Source organism: Scardinius erythrophthalmus (assembly GCF_964197995.2).
Source record: "Scardinius erythrophthalmus genome assembly, chromosome: 21".
Lineage (NCBI taxonomy): Eukaryota > Metazoa > Chordata > Actinopteri > Cypriniformes > Leuciscidae > Scardinius > Scardinius erythrophthalmus.
The window spans coordinates 14786693-14814434 of record NC_138241.1 but is presented as its reverse complement, the minus strand read 5'-3'; the positions used below and the strand labels follow the sequence as shown (position 1 = coordinate 14814434).

Sequence of the window (27742 nt, the reverse complement as noted above, 5' to 3'; positions counted from 1 at the left end):
CCCAACCCATCATTTTTGCACTAAACTTAAAGTCCCCCTGTAGGCAATGATTGTATCCCTTAAACCTCAAGTTTGATCACCAAAATGACATATTTAAAAGTTTTTCCCTTGAAAAAAAAATTCTTCATGCCTTAAAATAGCTTGAATGTAACTCTACACCCTTGCCTCATTTAGTATAAACGGATCTATGAATATGCAAATTAGCCCCGGCTCCACTCACTCACACCAGCTCAGAGATCCACACGTTGACGTGATTGGTTAGAAGGTAGCTTGTGAAGTCACGTCAGAAACACCAGCGGTTTCAAACCGCGTTTTTGAGACTGTCTTTGGTCCACTGCAGTTTTAAGGAGAAAATACTCAGCACTGGTGCTCACTTATGAATTTGTGGTATATTAAAATACCACATAGACATATAAACAACAATAAAACCTTGATTTTCACAACAGGGGGACTTAAAGTCTTGACATATTCATAAAATAATATCTGAACCGGCCAGTCACATTTTAACACTGCTTTTGAATAACCTTATTCTTTCAGGTAAAGTTTGAAAGATTGAAGTGTCTCTTTTTGTTTTGTCTGTTGTGGTAGTTTTCAAAGGCTCCGTTCCAAAATCAAGTGAGCTACCCTTCCATCTGCTGCCTACATAGACAGCTTCCTCACAAGTGCTCATGTGATGGTTTCGTTTGAGAAATAGACTTAAGTTTAAGATTGATTTTTTTTAAGTAGGAATAGTTCACCCTGAAATGAAAATGAAGTCATCGTTTACTCACCCTGGTTTAGTTTGGATGCTCTATGCCCTTCTTTCTTTCTTCTTGTCCCTCTCGCGCTTGTCCATATAATGGCTGTGAAAATGTCACGAAAATATCACCGAATGGTCCCATGCAACATGTGGCGTATTCCAAGTGTACGGTAGAGTTTAGTTAAAAACAAACCAAAATGTAATGTATTATTTAAAGAAGCTCTTGACTTTGGCCATTGGTCTTCTGTGCTCGACTGCACAACGTGAGTGTTCGTGCGACTCTATTAGCTCTGCGGTTTGTGAGAAATCAAGCTTAACAATTCTTGAAAATTGTCAGGGATTCGGCTGTCCTGATAGGGCTTGGAAGATCATTCCACAGCAAGAAATGAAAACGTTCTTGAGATTGATTTTTGTGCCTTTCTGTAATGGCACTGATACCACAAGGCACAGCTCACTTACCGACCGAAGGTTCCTGGAGGACGTGTAGACTCGTAAGAGAGAGTGGAGGTAGGAGGTGGTGGATCTCGTTTGACATGGGCTCTTTTGGGTTTGTTGCTTCAGAATTTGGCCTAAAGAAGGCATTCTACCTTTTGAAACTCTTAAAATGCTGTCCATGTAGGCAATGCAGTAGGTTTTGGAACAGAGCCATTGTAATTTCCATGTATTGTTGTTGGACTGAATGTTTCCATTGTGGAAAAAGCACTTGAGGACATCCTTTTAGCTCGAGTTGCTCCAGGCAATAATTTCTGATTAATTAAAGGCAACATACTCTCTTAAACGATTGGATTAGAGAAAATCCACATCCCTGCTCAATGTTGTAATTGGTACATGGTCTTTACAATTGTTTGCTAATCCCCCTTCTCAGCGTTTGGGATAATGTTTCATTTGCGATTTCCACATGGAAGTGGCTACGGTCACGTAATTGGGCAACACATTCGATTGCCTAAGGTGCCATCACTTTATTAACAATTATCAATTGTAGGGCTTTAAAAAAAAAAAAAAATATATATATATATATATATATATGTGTATATGTATGTATGTATGTATGTATATATGTGTATATGTATGTATATATGTGTATATGTATGTATGTATGTATATATGTGTATATGTATGTATATATGTATATATGTGTATATGTATGTATGTATGTATGTATATATATATATATATATATATATATATATAAACAATACAATTACCAAATGATGAGATCATTTAAATATTACATTGTTTATATTTAAAAGTTGAACTACCTTTTTTGCAATTATTGACTTTTTCATCATTTTAGAGCTGAAATAAATATATTAAATAACAGTACTCTGTATGTTTTGGATTCACTATAAAAACTGCCTCTTAAGCATCATTTATTTGGAAATCTAAGGAACCCCTAAAGGGACATGGGTAAGGAAAAACATATGAAATGGGCGGAAAAATAATTTGTCAGTGCTTTTGTTGTTTTGCGTTCCCTCGAGAAACTTTGAGTAAAGAAAATGTTTTGCGAACAAACGCAAAGTTTCTCGGAGTAACGCAAACTTTATGCGAGCGAACGCAAAGTTTTACGAGAGAATGCAAAAGAATTGACTTTCCTCGCATATCTCATATTTTTTTCCCACCACAGTGTCCCTTTAAGGGCTCCGTAGGAATCATACTATATGGCCTATATGGTTTGGTTTTGATTTCACTCAAAATAACTTGCCACAAAAATCTATCATTTGGGTTTAGCAAAATGGTCTGACTATGTTGGCAATTCAGAAATGTGATTCAGAGAGCTTTCTTTTGAACAAAATAGTTTCTCACTCCAGAAAACGTAACCGAAATACTATAGGACAAAGAGAACAAAAGAGTGCTGGAAGAAAAGGTTGTCTGCCTACAATATAAACAGTATATATGGAATGTACTCTTTAATTTTGCACAGTAATACTGAAGAAAATGGGTAACATTTTACAATAAGGTTCATTAGTTAACATTAGTTAATGTATTAACTAACATTACCTAACAATGAGCAAAACATTTGTTACAGTATTTATCAATCTTTGTTAATGTTAGTTAATAAAAATTCAGCTGTACATTGTTTGTTCATGTTAGTTCACCGTAGATTAACCAATGTAAACAAGTGCAACCTTTGATTTTAGTAATTAGTAATATTAGTAAATCTTGAAATGAATATTAACTAAGATTAATAAATGCTGAAGAAGTATTGTTCATTCTTAGTTCATAGGTAGTTAACTAATGCTAACTAATGGACCTTATTGTAAAGTGTCACCAGAAAATGCACAAATGGTCTTTCCAAATTCTTCAGAATTGAACTCATATTAATATGACTTTACAGCGCCAAATGATATATTTAGCATAACAAAGTTGCCAGCGTTATGCATTTCAGAAGATGAATATGCATGCAGTATGCATGTAGAAAATCCCCCACATATCCTATTCAAAGCATAATAATTGATTATCTTGGTCTACAATAATTGTCTGAATGCTTTATCCCGGTCTAATGTATTGCCTTATTTTCAATCTGACCAGTGTGAACCTGTAGTAACCCACAACCCCACAGCGGCCCCGCTGGTCACAGGATACCTCCACAGAATGCTGTCCATGCCAGCTCAGCTCCCCACCGACCGATGCCACTGTCCCGCTCTGAAGGTAAAGTTAAACCATGAAAGCATTCTTAAAATGAGCGAGTTAGCACTCAACAATGGATCCTGAGGTAATGCCGCATGCAAAATGAATGGCCAATTAAAGCACATTTATGCCAGTCCGTATACCTGGATGACAGCCAGAGACAGAAATAACAGCTTATTAGAAGCAATTTAGCACAAATAAGGGGGTGTTTGGGCACAGACATGCACTTCATCAGCGGGCGATGCTCAGCTAATCTCTTCTGAAGTACAAAGAGCCAGAGTTCAGGCTAGGATTCCTCTTTGAATTTTGATCAGTGTTTTAGACCTGAGCCCATTTAGCATATTAACATTGCATTATGTAACTTATGTGTATTTAAAAGGGGGATCAAGGGCTTCCAGTTTTGGCAGGACATTCTGGACAAAAGGGAGATAAAGGAGACATGGTAAGGAATGGGTTTCATCAATCACGCATGGATTCTAAATACTACAAAATGGCTTAGTTCTTTGTTCAGTGACATTTCATAGATTTGCCCTTTAAAAGATGTGACAGAGTGCATGTAGTGCATTAAGATTCACAATCTCTGGTTTTCAGGACAAGTTGCTTTATGGCAGTTTTCTTGACATTATTATCAAATTTGTGGTACACTTTAATTCGTTAGTTATTATTATCCCAACATATTTAAAGTGATTTTTGGCTTCTTTGTGAGGCGTTAAGGATCTTGGCAGTAAATAGATATGTTCCCTTCCTTGTGTCACTTAAAGTTTGGAGCCACTGTAAGAATGTTTGGAATTCACACAAATGAACAGCTGATGATATATTTGTTAAGGACAAATGGTCTTTAAGGTCATTAGTCAAATTAGTTTGTTGTGTTTTGGAATAGAGACGTTTCTTGACAAGAACCACTTGCTTAGTCCGGGCTGGGAAATTCGGAATACCTTTTGGGAACAAGCAGCCAATAAATTTGCACTCCTATAGGACCAACTTCTGAGAACTGTTGCTTTACTTTCTACTTAATTAATGCGGCTGCTGCCAAAATTGTTGTTTTTTTGTTTTCAAATCCGGTAGGAAATGAGACTACAGTTTTTCTATTGATCTCTTTCAAATTACCCTGCACAACAAGTCACATTACTGTAGCCTTTGTTGCAAATGGAATTGTTGACTATGTGTATGACATTTATCAGACAAATGTCTGTTCAGTTAATTGCTCAGTCAAACAACAAAGCTTCTTTTATATCTTGCAGTAGGTGTTAATTGACAACTGGAGTTTGTTATATTGTTGCATTTTGTTGCTCCTGCTCCTTCAGATGTCACATTTTTCAGTGATTGAATCCTCAGCGAATGACTGTTCAATGTCATGCTAAATGTGTTTTATGAAATATTATGCAGCGTTTTCTCAATGTAATAGAATATACAGGACAAGTGTAATTACATTTGGAACAAGAACATGGCCAATAGCACATATTGAATTTATGATGCATTTCCAAGACATTGCATCAGAGCTGTGAATTTAACATTTTAACAGAGGCCTGCTGAAGGTGAAAGTGAATTTTATAGTTTTCCAGGTGCCTCTATGCTTGATAAAATCATTGTTTTGGCTACTGGAGTCTCAAGTATCGTTACAGTATACGGGCAGATAATTGGATAATTCAGCATTTCATGACACTCTAGGCTATTGTTTTCTTTTTGTGGATCGCTATACTGTGTATGTGCATGCTCCGGTTCTCAAGTTGTCATGGCTGGAATGCTACATAGCTCCTGTGGAATAAGTGGACAATCCCATGGGATATTCTAGGATCGGGTTTAACGCTTGTCGGAGACTCAAATCTCCATTTGCAGTAGTTTAAAGTCAATAGGTCATCACAGAGAATTTTTTTTTCTTCCATTGTCCTATTTTAGAATGAAACGCGCTTGCATATCTGCCTCTGACTTTCGTCTTGTCACAGGAGGGCGGTCGTTAATCAGCGCTCAGTGTCAGAACTGTCAGGACACACTTAAATTGTTGCCCCTTGATCGTGATGATATTAGACGAAGGGGCATTAACATTCTACTAGAAAGCATTTTATTGGACAAAGAAACTGCATAGACCTTAGTGAACAAGTCATGAATTTTCTTAAATTTGACTTTGATTTCTTGGGGGACATTCAGACACTTATTTTGTTGCCATTTTCTCATTTAATGTCAAATATTTTAGCATATTTGTCTTTGGACACAGTGAGATACTTCGTCTGGACGCACTCAGAGCTCACAAATATGGACTAAAGGACAAAAACCTCACATTTTTAATTACATGAGGTCTTTTTGAGTGTTATTTTGTTAGCAGTTATTGTCTAGTATCAATTATTCATAATATTTTTGTCTTTTGTCTTGCCGCTCACTCATTAATCAACATTCACTGTCAAAATAGTCTGGACACTCTTAATTTGTTGGCCATATAGATTAGAAAAGTTTGCACTCATGGCACTCATTGAGTGGGTGTAAAGTTTTGCAAACAGAATATAATTACCTTCTGTCCATGCTCATTTTAGAACTTATTTTTCATTAGACCCAATAAAACTGTTTGACAAATGCTTTTTTTCTTTCTTGTGACATATTTTCTATTGATACAGTCAGTAGCTTTTGTTTAATGGCGCAGCAGTGTACCATTTTCGATTTCTAATGCTACACTAAAAAAAAGGCTTAAAAAAAAACAAAAGATTTACGAAAGTCAATTGTATAGTAACATTTCATACAATTAAATGGAATAATCCTTACATATTATCAAGTAAGAATTTGTACAACTGTTTTATTAAGCTCTAGTTTTGTTTTACTCATTTAATATTCGTAATCATAATATGAATAATATGTAAGGATTAATCAATTAAATTTGGAATTTTACTACAATTGAAATTCGTAAATCTTAAAAACAGGCTGAAATATTGTTTTGAGTGCTGTTTCAGGTGGTATAATGGGGAGGGACACTCTTTTATTGAACAAAACATTTGCATTGGCCCCTGTAAAGTCATTTTTATTTAAATTTTGGTTGTTTTTACGTGTCCAAGTGTTTGTCATCTTTTAGTAGTGTGCTGCTGGCACATCGTTGGCCTAATAAACGGCATGGCGTCTTTATGTAAATTATCGTTGTGGTTACATAAGCCTATTGTGTGTATTTGCCACATTTACATTAAACTCATAATACAAAAGCTCATGAGACTCTAAGCCCCATGTTTCGGAGGTTGTTTAAGCCAAAAGGCTCATATCCAGCATTGGGGGAAGAATCGGGCCCACGTTTCTTTTTATTTTTTTGCAATGTGGGAATTCATGGATGTTGGAAACTGAAAACGAATTATAGATAAACGAAGCACACGCATTTCACGGCTGGCGATATTTCTGGCGTCTCCTGCTGACTCTGTTCTCTTATTGCTTCCTCAAAGAGAAACATTTGAATATCATAGACGAGCAAGCTGGTATCAAACGGGCATTTCAAGCTTTGTGTTGGCGATGTAATTTGTCAACGACACAACATACTTAGTAATGTTTTTTAGTTAAAAAAAAGAAGTGCAAAGTTATGGAGGATGGAAGGATGCATGCATATGTATTAGAGCACAGGCTAGATTTACTGCAGCACGGTGAATGGAAAAGGGGGGAAATAAAATCTTATATTTATAGACTGCATGCAGAACTTATTTACTTACTAGAGTGTCTATTTTTGATTTGCCTGATAGTATTTTTCACTATATTGAATTGCTTGGCGTCTTGTGTACCATTCATGTATGCTAAAGGGTCTGTATTTTGCTTTTTGCAAGCATAATGTATGCTAAAAACTAGGGCTGTCAATCGATTAAAAATTTTAATCGCGATTAATCGCATGGTTGTCATGAGTTAACTCGCGATTAATCGCATTTAATCGCACATTTTTTATTTGTTCTAAATATACCTTAAATTAATACTTTTCAAGTTTGTAATACTCTAATCAACGTGGGCATTGATAAATATAGATGCTTTATGCAAATGTATGTTTATTATTGAAACCATAGTCAATATAGCATGAAGACGAGACATGTTTCAAAGGTCATAGATGTTTTTCAAAGAACTTGTTCATGTCTATTAGACACATGTAGAAAGAAAAAAGAAATACCAGGTTCCCATTACTTCTCTTTCTTTGCACTGAGCAATTTACTAACACAAACATGTTTAGATTTTTGCATGACAGGGCAGCTCTTCTGAAAATGCTAAATGTACATTTAGCATTTATTATTACATTGTAGTTTGTCTCTCTCTGTGCCCATTTTGATGAAGCTAAATTCTCAATACATTCTCAATAAAACGTATATTTTACTGTTTCTGTTGTCAAACAACGGAATGAATTTGAAATGGTGACTGAAACGCGACCAAATAAACATAACCAGCTCTCCCTTCCAAGACGTTAATCTGCACAAAAATTCTGATAATCGAGCCGTCGTCTGGTGAAATCAAATACACATTAAGCTAAAGACAATATCCGTGCTCTGATTTCGGCTATATTTGTAAAATTAGAGAAGCAACATAATATCTGTGTTTAACTGAATTAAAGCGCTGCTCCTCCGCGTGAGACGCAGAGAGCGAGAGAGAGAGAGAGAGAGATAGAGAGAGAGAGCGAGAGAGAGAGAGGCGCGCGCGCGTGCTGGGAGAGCAGTACCGGCGGTACCGGTATATTCTCAGAAACTAAATAAGGTTTGGGCGCTTTGTTGAAGGGAAAAAAATCGCTAAAGGGGTCTGCAATGTGGCTAAGTTGCCAACACTGTGTATCTGCATTTCTCCAACTAGGTTTTGGGCCACGGGTCAAACAGAAAATACGCGCTGCGTTAATCGTCCGTTAAAAAAATTAGTGCCGTTAATATGATTTTGCGTTAACGCGTTATTAACGCGCTAAATTTGACAGCCCTACTAAAAACCAATTGTGTTTAAATGTTTTAACCTAAGTATGAACTTAAATCCGGTTACATTAAACATTAGATGTATAAACCAGCCAGTTAGTGTAATATGGTATAAGACTACTAATCAACAGCCATTTAATGCACTTACAGAACATGGTCATGAGAGCCAGGTGTTTAATGGATATATTAATGATGTGTTTCATTAAATATTTCTAGTCTCTGACTGTGAACACGGTCAACCCCAGAAGAGAAACCGAATATAAAATGCAGCCGATTTTCAAGGTAGTGTACGGCTATTACAGCGTTCTGAGCTATTAAGCTCACCGAATGTCACCCAAAGGTTAATTGCAGTGACCTACACAAGAACCCTTTCTCTGGATCACTTCGAACGTGTTTCTCAAAAGAGTTTGTACCCAGCGATGAAAATTGCCAGTCGCAATCGTGTTTCATGGATTGAGTGAAGTGGGATTAATCGCATGAGGAGTTCTGTTCAGAGCGAACCAGCATTTCTAGATCCTTAATACTACCAGATGCACAACACGTCCAAAATGCAATTACCTGGGCTGGTTTTGTTGTTATGGAGATGTACTTTCTGACCACACTGCCTCCCTAAGAGTCCTCTCTCTCTCCCTGTAATCCAATATTCGACTAGGAACCAAAACGACATGAGTGATTTTTGGACAGCAAACCTAAATTCAGGGGCCACCGGCATGCCTGAATTATTTATGAACCGGACTAGTTGTTTTAATGGCCTCGCAATTCATTAAAGCTCACTCAATATTGTTCTTTGTAAACGGATTAAAATCTAGAGAATTTCAAGGTTATATTTAGGTTGAATTTGACAGCATGAGTGTAGTTTGATTGATGGACCCTATGGCTTAATAACAAAATAGGAAGTTTGTGTTTTATTGTTTTTCCCTCAACCACTTCATTTCTTTGTGTGTCCTGCAAATTTCTGTGAAAAACTTTCACTGTAAAAAAAAACTTTTCAGCACTTTATCAAGTAAAAGAAATGAACACAACACTTAGGGCCCTATCATACACCCGGTGCAATGCGGCGCCAGATGCGATCCAAGTGTTTTTTGCTAGCTTCAGCCCGACACAGTTTTCATTTTCACGTCCTGCGCCACGTTGTTTAAATAGCAAAATGCATTTGCGCCCATCTGTTTGCTCATGGGCATGCTGGTCTGAAAACGAGGTGTGTTCAGGTGCATTGTTGGCGCATTGCTATTTTGAGGCAACAGAAATAGAGTTGGCGCCATTGACCAACTGAAACCTGGTCTAAAATCAATGGCGCAATATTTATTTTTTATTTACGTTAGTAATATGCGCCTATAGGCGGGTCCACTACGCGCATACACTTTGTCCCGCAGATGGTCTGCTTGCGCGCTTTAACCTCACGCCTAAGCAGATCCATTTCCTCTCTGGAGAAGCGTTCAGTTTTTCCGCTTGTAAATTCCGCCATGTAAATAGCGAATCCGCCATGGCGCGAGCACAACTAGCTTGGGAAGGGGAATGGGATATGAGGGAATGGGATGTGAGACTCTGATTGGTTTATTGCACGTTACACCCAAAACCCATTACTCATTAAGAGAATAGGGACAACCCTTTTAGACCATGCGCCGGGTGCACCGACCATTTTTCGAATCATTAAACTGGCAAAAGTGGATTCTGACATGCTCTAAGTGAACTTGCACCCTGCACTTTAGACCATGCGCTTAGATCGTTAAAATAGGGCCCTTAGAATCTAAATTGTCTTCTTTGTTTTGATATTACTTTTTAATTATTCTATTATATAATTGTATATTTAAGCATTTAAGTGCTGTTGTATGGAATATTTATTTATTTAATTATTTGCTTGTCTTTATTTTTTATTTATTTATATTATCATATATTTTTATTTTTATTTGTTTGTTTATTTGTTTGTTTGTTATTATATAATAGAATTGGTCCCTATTCAATTACAATTTAAGACGATATTCCAAAACCATGGCACACTCAGATTAGCCCTGCTAGTGCTACACATAGACAACAGACTTGCAGTAGTTTTACTCTATTAACCTTGACTCTAATGTTCTCAGGCACGTCAAACAAGGTTACTGTGGGTCTTGAGCTTGTAGCCTCCCAATTATCGAGTAATATTATCTAGCTCTGCAGCTGCCGGCCAGTGTGTTACAAAGAGCCCCAGACAGCTGTAATGGTGCAGAGCACTATAGGCCTCAAAACCCACTGCTTAATGTGTCAATACGGGATTGTCCACCAACATGCCCATCTGCCATGTCTTCTCCAGGGGGAAGCAGGGAAAGACAAGGAGAGAAGGTATGACTATTTGAGTGGCATCGCTGTGGTGGATGTTAACGGAGGCTTTCGACTGTCTTCTTGCTGTAAGCTGGATGCCACACTAATAGATTTGTATGATCTCAGTGATCTTGAGAAATCATTAGTCTGTCATTAGTTTCTTTCCAGTGTCTTCATGGGCAGCAACGGGACCAAAATCTGCAAACCGCACTGTTAGACTTTTAGCAAAATACGCAGGGTATCATAAACTCATTTTAGGAGGATAGATGCAGAAATTGCCAAAGCATTCCTGTGAATTTCACTGTACTGTGTGACAGGTGGTATATGTAGCCTGATGTTTCTCTGCAGATGTTATGAATATCCCTCATGAAACTATGGTAATGCAAAACAAGTGAGCTATACCTGTAGGATTAGACGAAACCTCTTGGAAGTATTGAAGGATTGCCACTAGCCAGAATTAGTGCCCTTTCACTACAAAACGCTTTCAAAACTTAGTGAGCCACATATCTAGACAGTATTTTAAGGCATCACATTCATGTCAATGCTGCCTTTAACAATACCTTATTTTGACCAAGATCCTTCACATATGGCAAATCCCAGATTGCACTGCAGCAACTTGTTTTTTTTTTATTATGGAATATTGTAGTATTTATTGTAAATAATCTATCCAAGCATATATATATATATATTTTTATGTAAATTGTAATCTTCAATCATAATAACTTCGCCAGTCACTTGCAGCAGCCTCTCTTCTCTGATGACATGTTTTTAGGCACGAGGGTGGGACAACCTGTCACTCACATGACATCACAGCAATAGCAAACCACAACCATCCAATCAAATCACGATGGACAAAGTCAAGTCCCTCCCTACGTTTTTTTTTTTTCTAGTTTGAGAAGCTGTTTGACTCGGATATACATCACAATAGGGAAGAAAAGACCATTTCAACTTTCGTATCATGCCAACTTGGCAAATGAGAGAAATGTTCATTATACTTAAAGAGATACTCCACTTTTTTTGGAAATAGGCTCATATTACAACTCCCCCAGAGTTAAACAGTTGAGTTTTACCGTTTTTGAATCCATTCAGCCGATCTCTGGTTCTGGCGGTACCACTTTTAGCATAGCTTAGCATAGATCATTGAATCGGACAAGACCATTAGCATCTCTCAAAAAAACATGACCAAAGAGTTTTCGATTAAAAGTGGTACCGCCAGACCCGGAGTTCGGCTGAATGGATTCGAAAACGGTAAAACTCAACTGTTTAACTCTGGGGGAGTTGTAAAATGAGCCTATTTCCAAAAAAAGTGGAGTATCCCTTTAAAATCAGTACCAAATCATAGTATAAAAAAAGGTTAAAAACAAAGATACAAATACCTACACTGCTGTTTTTTTGTTGTTGTTTTTGAAAAAAAAAAAGTAATATTGCGAAATATTATTTCATTTGAAAATAGCATTTCCTTGATGAATACATTTTTTAAAAATCCTCACTCTAAACTTTTGAATTGTATAGTGTTAATGATTCAATATAATTAAAAATTGTTTACTTAAACCAAAATTGTATTTGTTCTAGAGTTGTATGCATTATATTATTGTTTTGTTAGCTAGGCTTAGGTAAAAAACTCTACTGAAGTCAACTGTCAGGTGAGTTATATAATTGCCAGTTTATAGTGTACCAAATCAGTAATTTGAGTATATATTTAGAGAAGAAGGCAGAGCAAGGCAGTTCATTATGTTTTGAAACCAAGCTAAAGTGTCCATTGAAAGATTCACACGTCACATAAATTTAAGCAGGTTTTAAAAGCTTCTAATAGCTCCAAAGCAGCAGGGACACATACTATAGTACTTTATTGCTGTTGTAAATTTTTTAGAAAACTCTATGGAGAAAATTAGCCCATGAACCTCGATTATGAGACACATCATTACCCAATGGTGCTTATACAAATCTCGTCAGCTTCAGACTTGTCAATTTCAAGCAACAATTTATACATCAAGAACTCTTGTTATAGATCACTGATGAACTATAAGAGCTGTCAGATCTGGCCAGAGTATTTGGTGTTTTCTTCTGTAAATGAAGTTGTTATTCTTCAGGGTGACAGGGGCATAGCTTCTTCTGATCTGGATGGTATTTCTGGAAAGGTGCGCATTTATCCACCCTGACTGTTTTATAAATGCTTAAAGAAAGGATAGGTTGTCTGGAAGACTTTGAATAGCACCTTGCGATAGTAAGTGGCTTCCAAATAGAGTTTCTGTCACTAGTCTGAAGTGCTTCTTCACACAGAGGTCCGATAGCACACTTTCAGAGTGCCATTCCACTCTTTCTGAGGATGCATTGGGTGAAAGTATTTTTTTGTCTGCCAGTGGTTCTTCATCAGATGCATATAATCTGCTAGAAAGGTTTATTTTATCCTGGGCTGTCTGAAGAGGCTTGAAATCAGATTACGGCGATGGGATCTCTTCTATCAGTCAGTTTGGGATTAGACAGTGACAGACCACAAGGGACGAAGTCTGCAAATTTATGACTCAACATGTTTGTATCAGACTGCGCTGCACACTTCTGGAATCTTAATTGTAGAGTTACTTTGTGGGAGAAAAGGCTTTGATTTTAAGGGAATAGCTACTGGAGATGGGCTATACAATTTGTATGAAGATTAACAGAATCTGAATGAAGACATTTAGTTGTTTTAGGCCATCAAAATATGAAGGTCTTGTACGGAAATAGTTTTTTTTGTTTAGTACACATTGTTTTTTTGGGTTAAGTAGTGCTTTCAAGGCAACACTGTATTAACCCTTACATGCATGAAGGTTTCGCCAATCATTATTACATATTCGGGTGACGGGTCTTTAGCGACCCGGATCTATATCTAACACGGATGGATCTCTACCAGTTGTGATAATATAAAACTCTCCTGATATCAGAGTAACAATAACAGAAGAATAAAATAAAGCATATTTTGTTACCTTTTGGAGCTTGGAAGGGTTCAGTTTGAGCAGATGTTTTATACCATCATACTGTCCTCATCAGAGCTCATTTCCCAGTACATTCAGCATCTGGCTCGTATTCGCCATCTCAAACATATTCTCAAAACTATAATTTTCAACAGCTTCAAAATCAATATTTTGATCGCTGACAGCTTCTTCACCAGATCCACCATAAGTGACAGTAACACTAATATTTGATTGTGTTCAGTTCTTGCTCTGCAGTAAATCACTGGGACATTTCAAGTTTTGCTGATGATATTTCCTATTCTTTTGTTTTCTGCCTGCGGTAATTGTGAGTGAAACATCACTTCATTGTGTATCAGACAGTGCCAACCTGTGGAACAAAGGTGAATTGCTATTATTAAGTCATCAAAGATTCAATTATAGTTGTGCAGAAAAAAATATACCTACATCGTTACACACCCACAATACATTTACAAAAAAAAAAGCTTTCCTTTATAATTTTCTTTTTTTATTATATTGTTTATAATGAATTGATTGAGGAATATTAAGAAGGTTGATGTCTAACTTTAAAAAATGAATGAGGAGGGTGGTAGTAAATGACATACATGTATCAGGTCACTAAAGACCCAAGGTATGTGTTCCTCGTTTTCTTTTCCACCCTTATTCAGATTGAACAGCTTAATGAGTTCATCTTTTCATTGACTATGGAATTGCACCTGTACCTCGGTGTAATGCTGAAACTCCTGCATATATTTTCCTCAAATCAACAAATCCCCATGCACCTTTCATGCAGTGTGTAATATAGCTGTTTGTGTTTGTAAAAGGTCTGCAAAGTTTTAAGCGTCAAATCCCCCAAAATGTGAATGTAGATAATATAAACATCCTAGACAAAGTAGATCAGTTAATCTTTGTGTTGCTGGGATAACTGTATTCTGGCAATATTTGCCAGAAATCTGTGCACTTACAATTGAAAGACGTACCAGCATGTACTAAGGATCAAATGTGTTTAACGGTCTAGCAGGTGAAGCTGACAGCTGCATGTCGATCCTCAGGAGACGCTAATACATGACAGATATAGTGAGAGTGACCGAGAATATGTGCACCTTGCTGAGCATTTGGTTTCTACATCATGTCACGACAACTCTCAGTTACGTTTGATTCATTGGAGATCCAATCCAAACTACTTGGTCAGAGCCGTCTAACAATGCAGCTTTTCTCACTGCTAATGGAAGGATCTAGATGTTGTCTACAGGGATGGGTAAAAAGATTGTGAGAACTGGCTACCATTCAATTCAGGAGTGTGAATTTTAAAGCTTTATTATGCTTTTTTATTTATATTCCTTTTCATGCAGTGTGTAATATAGCTGTTTGTGACTGTAAAAGGTCTGGTCTTAAAGATCAAAGTACACATACGACAAAGTTACTGTCTCCTGAAAGAATCGATTCTGAACTGCTGAAATAAGGTTTCATCTATATAGGTTTATAACAAATTTGCATAATGCCAGTCTATGGTCTTCATTGGCTGCCTTTGAACAACGTCTACTTTGACCCGAAATTCAGATATGGTAATGGACGTTTCGTTTCTGACACATGCTGTAAGCGGACAACCAATCACAACAGACTGGGCCAGCTGACCAACCAGAGCAGAGAAAGCTCCCGGAAAGGAGTTTAGAGAGATTGAATCCTCTATCGAACCGTTTTAGACACTGAGGATGCAAAGAGGTGATGTGCAATGTATATTATGAGAAAAATAGTGTTTTTTGACCTTGAATACATGTAAACCTGTTCTAGGAGACCTCCAAAATTGTTTTATTAAAATAGTCGCATCTGAATGTCAGGAAGATGAATTCACTGAATTCAAAGGAATTTAAAAGTCAAACGACAGGACAATATTATGAGTCGAACACAAGTTGTGTGACATGTCATTAAAATTACATCATTATTGGAAAATACTTTTTCTGTATTCTAAGTTGTCAAAAAGCACCATATTGCACCACAAAATGTTCAATGCATAGTTTTCAGATAACTTCCTCAAAAAAATGTCCATTGATTATATCGAAAAAGCATCAATATTAAATAATAATAAATGTGTTACTTATTGAATATTATTAATAACTAATATAATTAATGTTTCCAAAAAAATATATACACCATAATACAACTAGTAAAACTATAGCAACATAAGTGCATAATTCTGGTTCTTTTCTGTAAGCTACCCATTATTTGTGTCTACTAAAACAGGCTATTGTTCACTAATGAGATTCAATAAAACTGGTTCTGCACCAGCTCATAATTACAGTTCACTCTCTGTGATGCACAAAGTGCCACCCTATGCTCTCCAGGGGCAAAAGAAACACAATCTCTCTGTCTTTCTCTGTACGAGTCGGTTGTTTTTTGGTCTGATCATGGTGAGATGATTACGAATTGGACAGTCTTAATTACAGCACGTTAAATTGCCCATCTACATTAAGGGATTTATATACACATGAATATGTATGCAGCCAATGCACTCTAGGCAGAACACCGTTGGTTTCCAAGCTACAGCATGTCTATGCAAATGTGTTTTTTTTTTTTGCATGTAAAGCAATAAGAGAAGGTAAGAGAAAAGAGTGTTTGCTTTTTAGAAGTACTGACAGCATGAACCCAGACTCCACTACAGCCGTGACTTTGCAGCTAAATCAAATATTAATAGCATGAAATGGAAATCAGAATGTGAATTCTCCTTGAGTTCAAGGTGATAAACTGAAGCTGTTTACCTTTTCACCTGCAATGCCCTGCCCTGCTGTTCACCAGAAAAAGAAAAAAAACTAAACTAGATTCACTTGTGCAAAAAGAAAATTTCCAGTGCTTGCAAGGCAGTGAAAGAATAATGTGCTTTAATTTTAGGCTTTATTTTAAGCTCTGCACAAAGTCATAAAAATGTGATTCAGAGCAATTCAAGCTTGAAATGCCAAGTTTTGCCATGCCATTTTTTTTTTCCAGAGTCTGCAGTGAAATTAAATAGAATTTGGGGCTTTTGAAAAACAAAATCTGCTATATGACAATAATATTGAAATAAAAAACACCAATAAATATGACAATATACAATGTTAATATGAATTTTAGGATTAAAAGAAATGTCTGTAAACCTAATGGAAAATGTATTGTTTTTTTTCTGCTTGGACATTGCTTATTTTTCAACAGATTTTTCTTACAGAGAACAAATTCTAAAGTCACTTTTTATGCCACAATAAAACGTAGCCTACATAATGTTTTTGAATGGGGGCTTGTCTTAACAGATATTGTACACGCGATCAATCTGATTCATTATAATTAACCAGTGTTATTAATGTAATCAAACTTTTAATCAACTGACAGCCTTTCTTTAAAATACAGAGAGCACATCCAAGTCTGAAATGATCTATGAAAAAAAAGAACATTAAATCATTAATGGGCTTGTAATACAGTGACAGTTTATGCATTCACATTTTCTACAGACATTTACTGCAGGACATAATCCACGATACTTTTTCAAAGGAATTGTGGTTTCTTCTAGTTGTCGACTGATATGTCGCTAAGCTCAGTTCATTTGCTGATATTTGACATTTTTTAATTATCGACATCTGATGGGAAGTGGGACTTTTATTTTGACAGTTGCTGGTGTTCTCAGCACCAAGTTTTGGGGGCTATTTACACGACTCGTGTTCAATCATGTTTCATCGCCATCTAATGGCTTGGCAGAAGAATACAGTGTTTTTAGTCATTTTTGCGAATGCGTGTGAATGGGGCTCGGTTTGACAATGGTGTCATCTGTACGCTGAAGAATTTGAAGGAAAAACTTTTCTGTTTTAAGCATTGTCGTTGTCGTGTAAACACATCCTTAATTAGTTTCCTTAAAGGGTCATTTCACCCATTTGAACATTGTTTTTTATTTAAAGTGGGTCATATATGTAGTCGAAATGTAAAATAATTTTTTAATTTGGTGCCTTCGTGACCGAGAAAAGACAAAAAATAACTTCAGAACGCATTTGTATGAAAGACAACAACTCCCACAATGCACCACATTGCACAGCTCCGCAAGCCACTCCCACTAATCCAGAAAGCGCATATCTGCCTATAGACGAATCCGGCGAAACTACCGGAAGTAAGCGGGCGCCATTACTGAGCTGTTGCTGGGTAGCGTTGCGCAAGCGGGAAGGAAGTCGACCGGAAGTTGAAGTCGGCCGGGTGCCGCCATCTTGAGCGGAACTTCACTTGCGTTAGCAATCCCATTGACTTCCATTCATTTTGGCGTCACTTTGACAGCGAATAACTTTACATCTGAGGCGTTTGAAGACTCCATTTGTACCTTTTTTATTTCTAAAGAAACACGACAATGTATAAAATGCTCCATTACCTTGTAGCTTATGTTATGGCCCCGTAGAAGCAGTTTTTGTAAAAGTAGGCTAACGATTGCGTCATAACCAAGCGACTCTTTGTCGCACATTAGAGAGATTACCGTATGGACGGGAGGAGAAGCTCGCGGGCAATCGGGGGGACGTAGAGGCAAAATGACAATATAATTAATGAGAATACCTAGCAAAAGTTGATCCTGCTCCATGCTCATGGACAATTCCTACTTACACTCTCCGTCTCTGCAAGATTCGGAAGGGAATGATTCAGATTTCTCTTGGCACAGCTACTAGAAGACAGACGGGTTGCTCACGTGGTCCGTGTAACGCTTTGCTCGATTTGAGTCTGCGCGTCAGGAAAGGAAGTGCTAAGAAATCGCTAAAAATGGGCTTCACTTGTCTCAATTGAGTCCCAATGGGGTCGCTGTGTCCATTTCTTTTACTGTCTATGGCGTTGCGCCATTGCCTCCTATTGGTTTGGTTGCGTCCACTGGAATAAACAGCCCGCGATTTACGACTGTCACTAACGTTACATCTACAACTTTACTATTCTTCCTCTGCAGAGTTATTTGAACAGTGTAAGTGTTGTTAATGGTCTGTGAAAATCGGACAGGTCCTTTAAGAACTATGTATTTATCATCTGGTAGAGTGTGCATTATTTGTCCAACCCATATAGGCTACGGAGCTTAGATAATTTTTTTGACCCTCTATCAGTGACCTGTAGTTGGCATTTTGTTGATCATCGGATGCCAGGCGAAGGAGAAAATACTCTTAAATACCTTTAAAACAACCGAAGGGGCGCGTTGGGGCAGTAGTAACATTACTGTATTTGCTTGACTGTGACTCTGAGAACCAACAACGCTAGCAGTTAGCTGTACCTTACCCTTTCCTTTTGAAATGTGAAAATGAGATAAATAATGGTCACAAAATAAAAACATGAATTTGTTTATTTGATATCATTCATTTATTTATTGTTGCCAAATGGACAGATCTTTTAATAGTTTCCTCGTTAGCTTGCCTAGCTACCATAGTTATTGCCAAGCAATCTTAATTCATTTTCATAAATAATCTGTAAGATCGTTTGTACCTTCATCTGTGACTGGAGGCCACTGTCTAACATCATCAACCCAACAAGTCATACATCCTGGCAGGAGCTGTCATCGAAGGTGCGTTTGCGTTATCACGGAGGTTTGTTTACATACTAGTAACAGCCATAGACTGTAAAAAAAGATGGACGACGCCCCTTCGCTCTCTTCCATTGATGAGAACTGAAGCCGCCAGAGTCCCGATATGGCGCTGACATATTGGAACTTGAGTCTGCGCAGTAGCGATTTCGGGACCAGACCTGCGCAGTAGTGAGCAGGAAGTAAAGCCGCGAGATCAACGCTCCGCCCTCACTCTCGCAGGGAAAGTGCATTCTGCACACTTTTTAAAAAAATGATTGCAGTACGACAAGAGGCTTGTTAAAATAAAGTAAATACAATCTCCTCAGTCCTCCGAAGATCCCGAAAAAAATGTCCGTTGGTGCTTCAGTGACTACTTCGCTCGGAGAACCTGTCAATCACAGCTGTCAATCATGACGTTACACCACCGCATCACGTAACTAACTAAAATCCAACTTATTTTTGAAACAGACACTTGAACTTACATCAGCGTGATAAAAACGACAGCAAATGAAAGAAACCACCTTTGGAAAAAAGATATTTCAAGTGTAATTTAATTGTTTAGTTGGTCTCGCGTCCCGTTGAATAACACGGGGAGGCGGGGCTTATGACCTATACTAGGACCAGCCACCGGGGGGCGATCGAGACGTTTTGGCTTCACTTTTCAGGGCTTGTGCGGCACGCTTGGTAACAGCTCAGTAATGGCGTCGCCACAAGATGGCAGCCTACACAGAACGCTCGTCGGATTCGTCTATAAGAGAAATCACTCTTCCGTCTACAAGGCTAGCTACTACCAGAGCTTGAAATTCATTTCACATTCACACAAAATGTCTAGTTAGTTGGCGAACTCATATAGTGCATTACTCCTCGTTTGTATTTCTTTCGAAAAGGTGAATTATTGCATGGTACCTGGATGTTCAGTCAGAACATATGCGGTGCGAAACTAGGATAGTTCACAACACAAACGTCCGTGTCCTCGTCTGATTCAGAGATTTCGTCCAGGAGAAATTGTCATCGTTGAAATTCTTTGCCGCAGACGGACTCTATCTCTGTGTTCGTAGCGGTTCGTAGCTGCATCACCGGCGCCACCAGTCCGCCCTAACTCGAGCCAGTCCGGGCTCCTCGTCCGCGGCAGGCAGGTCTTCTGCCTCGGCTGCTCTTCGCTATAATGCGGCTTGTAAAGGTAGCCACAAACACCTGATTCAAGCATCAGACTTCCGAAATCCTCTTCTTCTATATCATATTGAGCACTCTCCTCCGCTATTGTCATAACTGTACATCTGTCTCCACAGCGCCTGTTAGCTTAGCTTCAAACAAGATGGAGGATATTGCTTTCAGTTTCAGAGAGTAAAGTCCCACCCACTGATCTGTAATAGGTCTGTAGCGTGAGCGCGCCCCACTCTGGGAAAGATGAGAAACTAGTGTCTGTAGTCTTAACAGAAATCCCCCCCTCTAACACTTCCTCCTACAATGACGCAAAATGACGATTTTTGCGTCATTGTAGGAGGAAGTGTAAGAGGTAAATAACAGATTTCTCCCGTCTCAGGGGAAAATGAGAGAGTGTTGCACGACCATTCAATAGTATGACTGGGTTTCTAACAATGCAAAGCTTAATGCAAATGGGTGAAGTGTCCCTTTAATTCGTTTGTTAATAGTTCCTTAATAACTGTTCTAATACATTATTGGGAAAATACAATTCTCTGTTTACAAAGAGAGTAAACCGTATACGACAAGATATTATAATGTTTACTTTTCTATTATTAGTAATAGGATGGCAAACACTAATAATTTGAATATCTAATAAACATTTAATTTCACAAACCTTGCAGACTTAATCGAATTCAGCTGTGAGATTTTCTGAAGTGTGTATTTGTAGACTACATACAAACGTGTGTATTCAACACTATCTCACGACCAATTCGTACGAATTCTTACGAATGATAAAAAGGTGGCTAATTCGTACGACCTCACTCGTACGAATTTGTACGATTTGTCTAAACCCACGTGATGGGTAGGTTTAGGGGCGGGGTCAGGGTTAGGTCATTCGTATGAATTCATACGAATTGGGCAATTCATAAAATATGTACGATTTTGCAAAATTCGTACTAATTCGTACGAGTGAGGTCGCATGAATTCGTACGAATTAGCCACCTCGTAGAATTTGTACGTTTTCCCATGAGATCAGGTTGGTGTAGCCTATTCTGTGCGTGACGGTCAGTCCGTGCGAACTCAGTTCAGCATCGCTGGAGACGTACAGTCGACAAACGTTGAATATTTCTGCGCTTTATCCAATTTTACATGACAGTATCCTATATATATAATAAGTCGTGAAAAAGAAAGGACACCCTTTAGAATTTTATGGTTTTAAGTATCGTAACAATAAAAAACATCTGGTTGTTAGCAGGTCTTACAATTAATGTAGGTAAACCTCAGATGAACAACACCACACATATTACACCGTGTCATTATTTATTTAGCAAAAATAAAGCCAAAATGGAGAAGCCATGCGTGACAAACTAAGTACACCCTATGATTCAGTTGCTTATTGAGCTACTTTTAGCAGCAATAAGTTTTCTGTATGACAGTATCAGTCTCTCACATCGTTCTGGAGGAATTTTGGCCCGCTCTTCTTTACAACGTTGCTTCAGTTCATTGAGGTTTGTGGGCATCTGTTTATGAGGGTCCCGCCGCAACATTTCAGTCGGGTTGAGTTCTGGGCTAGTGCAACACCTTGAGTACTATTTCTTCTCACTTTTTCATTTGTAGTTTTATTTCAATGCAAGAAGATTGCTCAGGACAGCGCATATTACTTTCATAACACTTGTATACTTTTTTTTGACAACTTGTGTATATAATGGATCAGAAAAAAAACTTCAAGCGGTTGTCATCATTTTTTTCTCTCTCCAGCCAGGGACATTGGTAAGGGTACAGCGGCCCCATCCTTGATTATATTGCCGTGGTGACAGGCAGTTTTATAGCCCGTCTGATAGATTTAGCCATACTTTTAGGGGTGTGTTTAGAGTACACAGCCTCCCATGCCATTCAAATAGCCATCAAAGTGTCTCAGAAACACCCATTGTGGCCGATTCTGACCACGCTTCGATATGAAAATAACTTATTTTGCCAGACTGCTGTTGTTCTCTCTGAATTATGTGATGGCGGGGAGGGATTTTAGCTCTAGAGTTCACTAGCAACAACTTTGATTTCTGCTTCTGTACAAAAACATGGATGTATGCCTAGATTGTTAGATCTGGTTTACATCTCAAGATGAAAGTAGATTGCTTACTTTTGGAGGCCCTTCTCTTTTGTTTTTTTTTTTCCTTGGTGTTATGTAGGAATATATATATATATATATATATATATATATATATATATATATATATATATATATATATATTTATATATATATATATATATATATAAAACAAATATTACTTATATATATATATATATATATATATATGGCTAAAGTTTGTAATTTCGGTGAGAAATAAATATACCTATTCAAGTAGGTCACATTTGACTAATGAACACATTTTGATTTTGAACAGAAATTAATTTAATGGCAATCATCAATTAAAACCATTTCACTGTTTTTTTTTTTTTTTTTTTTCAGCATTCATGATCTAGGAGGGCTATAAAAATGTAACATTTGAATTTAAAATTCTAAAAATGCATCTCAAGACCCCTGCATTCTATTCCATTTTGCTTTGTTTTTGAGCACAAGAATCCTATACATCCAATATGATGGAGAACAAAGTCAGTGTTCAGCGAGTGAAAATATATCTCTGCTACACTGGCAAGTCAAATCTAAGAATGTATTAGCCGATGGCTAATGATAGACATTATTTAGTCGTCCAGAGTGAAGATTTAGTCACATATGTAGAGGGTTGTTAAGGCAGATGTAGAACACTCAACTTTACATGCTAGACATTGAAAATAGACATGTATCATCTCTTCATAGTTCACAGCTGTGAAATGATCATTTTGTGCCAGTGTTTTACACGGTTTGTTGAGAAATCTGGGCAGAGGCGGCGATTTGAGAGTTGCAATTGTTTAAGAATGTGAGTGTGCAATATCAGATATGAGACACAAAGAATACTTTGACATTTCCTTGGGAAAATCCTTACTACAGTAATGAATGGCCATTTCATAAACATGATTGGCAGATGGATTGTAGATAGCATTGTCCAAGACCTTTGAGCTAATCTGTCTGAAAAAGGCATGCTTGAATGGATATGCGAGAACAGATAACTCTCTAGGGTGAACAAAGCTACTGTCAACTGCTGTTTAAAAATCTGCTTCCTTTTCTTAATATAATGGAGGCTTTTTCCAAACTTCCCTAATTAAATATGATTGCCCTTGATGTTGAAAAGTCAGAACTTTCCAGTTACCACACTTTCCTTTGCTATGAACTCCTTACGAATCACACATTAATTGAGCAACAGCCTTGTTTTGTACAGTACGTTGATTGTAGGCAGCCAGACCGCTAGATCATGTGTGGACTGATTTTGTTTTTATATTCCGCATTTAGATATTTGTTAACCCTTCCTGGTGTCAAAAAGTACATAAGCAAAGATGGTGCAAACAGACTAAGCATGCATGCACATGCACAATACCCTAATTTAGTTTAGGCTACATATGATGTACAGTATGTGAAACGTAATGAACATTATGGTTTCGATTCTTTTAACTACTTGCCAAATGGCAGGGTTCAAAAATGAGGCTAGACCTATTGTTATTTTTTTAGTAATCTATATGCGTTTTTATCTGGTTTTTATGCCTTGAACTAAAACTAAAACAAGTTTTTTATCTTACATTTTTTATATTTTTTATTTAGAGGCTCTAGAGGTTTTTGTACAAATTGCAAGAATGAATGGGTAACACTTTACTTAAAGCCTTATATTAGGAATACCTTTAGAATGCTTTGTAAATAAATGGTTTAGGTAAAAGTGTTACCGAATTATTTGTTTGTCATCAATTGGAATGGGTTGAAAATTAAAAATCAGTGAGTAATATTTTGTTATGAAAACCATAATTTCCCAGCAAAAGTTGTGTTTGTGAATTTATTTGCCTATAATTAAACAACTGTATTCTTTTTTAGCTGAAAATATTGTTGAGGAAAACAAAATGTATACTAATAAATGTTTTCAAAATTATAAAAATATGTAAAAATTTGAACTTGAGAAATTGAGAACCATATAAGCAATAACTCATTACACAAATTCATAAGCCATACACATAACACAAACCCTTTTCAGTTAGATTTCAAGATTAATTTAAAGTCAAGAATGGTTCAGTTGAGTCACTGAGTCATATGAATGATTCAAACTGCTAATTAATGTATTTAAAACTGATTTGACCAATTCAATCCAGTAACTCACTAGTTGGGATTTGTGAGTTTGACTAAAAGAACCAGCTCATAAAAATCATGCGTTTGTGAATCAAATGATTATTTGTGCTGCATGTTTTTTTTGTTGTGTTCAACCTGCGAGGACACCTCAAATGAAATATTGATGTATTATTACTCTGATTGTAAGGGTGAGAAGGGAGAAGCCGGAGAGCCCGACCCTGTGTGATCACCTTGGAAAGATGTAAGAAACCTGATCAATCTACTATATCTAAAGACACATGGCATTATTCACAGAGTCAACACCCTGAGTCAAAATGTTCTAATGGCTGGCTAATTTAAGTCTTTTAAAGTCAATACCTGATATCTGAGGCCCACAGGGGTTATGTGAGAACGTTCAGAATGGAATGTGCATGACGCCGTGTATCACTTGTCCGTTGAGAAACTCGGTGCATAACATGGCGTGTTAGTTACACTATCCTTCAGAATATTATGGGTTACGTAAAGCGTTAATATAGGTGTCCTATGCTATGAAAGGATGCATATTTCTTTTACTTGATTAGCAGATGAAAGCATTTTTCATATGACATGGCTAAAAATGTTTATCTGAAATGTGGAGTTCAGTGTTATATATGATAAAAAGGTATCACTGGCAATGGTGAAGCAGCTCAGCATGTTTTCCTAAGTGAAAGTTTGATTCAGATGGTATCGTCCTGAGCTGTACTACTTCAAACGTTTGTAGCAATGAATCGCTGAGCAAATGGAAACTCGCAAAAAGCATTTCCTGGCGTAACCCTCTTGGCATTTGTGGCCAGCGCTTGGGATATCTCTGTTACTCCACTGGATCTTGTTCCAAAGTTCTTTGAAGGCCTGCCATTCAACATATCAACAGTTCTCTCTGCTTAAAACATGCGCGCCTCTGAGATGGACCTTGCTCGTTTTTTTCCTGATATGAATTTAAATTTGATCTCAACCAAGAGTTGGAAAAGCACTGTGGAAACCGGTCGCTGCATGTTATATGTGTATTTGAGAGGTGTTAATGGATGTTTATTATGTCTGTGAGTCTGTAAACATGTCTGCAAGTACCTGTGTGTAGACACTGGCCAGATTTGCACACTTTTGGACACTCAAGTCACTCTTAAATAGATGGCATCTCCAAACAAATTATACCAACGCTTTTCTCAGAACTGACTATTATATTTTTTGTAACAAATTGGTGCCAATGCGAAATTAATTAATTTACTTAGGTGCTGGGTAGTAACAGATTACATGTAATCTGGATTACGTAATCAGATTACAAAAATTAAGTGCTTAGATTATATTACATTTTAAAATACTCATAATCAGACTGCTGTTACTTTTCTATTGATTACATGTTTACATGTTACACAATGGCAGTGAATTATTCAGAATTCATTGATCCAGCTTGCTTTTTATCTTGTAAATTTTCCTTTCTGAAAAAAGTCTACTGCTTCTATACGTTCATAAGGTCTTCCAGGTTTGTGAAATCAAACACACATACCAGCCACTAGTCATGTGACTATCACTGAAACTGAGATCCACACAGCATTTTATTTACAAAAATCATTTCACTTTTAGGATTACCACAGTAGCAACAGCAATAGACTGTATTTTACAGAAGTCAGTGATCTAGTTGTTTTTTGACGTTAACTTTGGGCTTTTATGGAGGAACGAATGAATGCTGTGTGAATGAATGCGTTTCATTCAACGCTGTGAATGAAAGAAATGCACTAAAATCGTTTCTTGCTGTCATTGCTGTAGGGTTGCTGTCGTTGCAATGTCTCCGCAAAGACATTGCAAATTTATTGTCCTTTTCCGACATCTGGTAGAACTGGTGAATATGTACTGAAGCAATTTTAGTTGCATATGAAAAAAAGTCTCACAAGGCTCTTCTGAACAGCCTTTATAGAGACCACCGATCAAACTATATTCACATTCTCAGCAGTCAATTCACATTTATTTGTATAGCGCTTTTCACAATACCTATCTTATTGTTTCAGAGCAGCTTTACAGAATATGCATGTGTCTACATTACAATTTAGAGTGATCTGTTATCAGAGGTGACAGTGTCCAAGTACATATACACATCTCGCAGTTAGCTAACACTGCATTCAGTTAAGGCAGGAACAATGAGCTCATTGAAGTAATTATTAGAAGTTGTTAACACAATGATTAAAATGTTTAGAAAATGTAGCATTGGTGCATGTGGATTCAGAGTTTGCGTCATCTAAAGTCCTTGCAGGAGTTGGACACGTCAGGATGGGCATCCTGAGATAAAAACAAAAAACAAATAGAAAGTAATTAGCATAGCTGCGGTTCATAACATTTCAAGCAAAGATAATCATGTGCACTTGAGCTGGAGTACAAGGTTTTGAGTTGTATTATGTGAATACTTGATTAAAGAGATGTGTCTTTTGTCTAGATTTAAACTGGGAGAGCGTGTCTGAGCCCCAAACATCATCAGGAGCCAAATGCGAAAACGCTCTCCCTCCTTTAGTGGACTTAGATATCCTAGGTACTTACAGACCCCCAAGTTTTGTGACCTTAAAGATCGCTAGAAGATCGACAGAAGATCGGCTACACAGGAGCTAAAGAATTCGGGACCTTATAGATCAGTTGCAATACTTTGTTATTGATATGGAACTTAACAGGTAAACCGTAGAGATGATAAAATTGGTGTTATATGATCATATTTTCTTGACTCAGCTGCATTTTGGACTAACTCTTGGACTAACTAACTACAGTAATCTAGTGTAGAGGTCATGAATACATGAATTAACTTTTCTGCATCAGAAACATATAGCATGTTCCAGAGCTTAGCGATGTTTTTGAGGTGGGAGAAGGCTGTTTTTGTAACATGAAATATGAGTTTTGAAAGACAAGTTGCTGTCTAATATAACACCCAGGTCTTTTACTGTGGAGGATGAAGTAATGCAAATTGTATTCTTAAGGCCCGTTCATACCAAGGACAATAACGATGAAGATAACGATAAAGATATAGTTCTAAAAATCGTTCTCGATATTAAAGAATAGCAGAGTTCACACCACAGCTATAACGATAACGATATAGAGAAACGTTATCGTTGGGATCACTTTTGAAACTTTTTTTTCCAGCAGTTGAACAATAAAACACTGACAACCAATCAGAATCCATTAAGCATTTAAAATGGCGGACGACATTGCGGAGAAGTTAATTGCAGAGGTCCAGAATAATCCACCACTGTTTGACAAATCAAGCCCCTTTTCAAGAAAATGGATATGGAAAACAATCGTTCAATCGATCAGAATAAATGGTGAGAAGTATTATCTCAGGTATCCAGCGCTCATTTCGACAGT

At 37.3% G+C, this 27742-nt stretch overlaps 1 protein-coding gene across 3 annotated transcripts in view; it reads left to right on the top strand.

Moving 5' to 3' along the window:
• Positions 1–27742, top strand: part of LOC308681723 (uncharacterized protein) — a 188134-nt gene that overhangs the window by 16385 nt on the left and 144007 nt on the right. For 2 of the 3 annotated variants that reach the window (XM_081350826.1, XM_081350825.1), the window contains exons 8-9: positions 3269–3388; positions 3747–3809. In XM_081350826.1, coding sequence (XP_081206952.1) covers positions 3269–3388; positions 3747–3809 — 183 coding nt within the window. The remainder of the gene's footprint in view (positions 1–3268; positions 3389–3746; positions 3810–27742) is intronic. The other variant, XM_081350827.1, reaches the window with a different exon arrangement.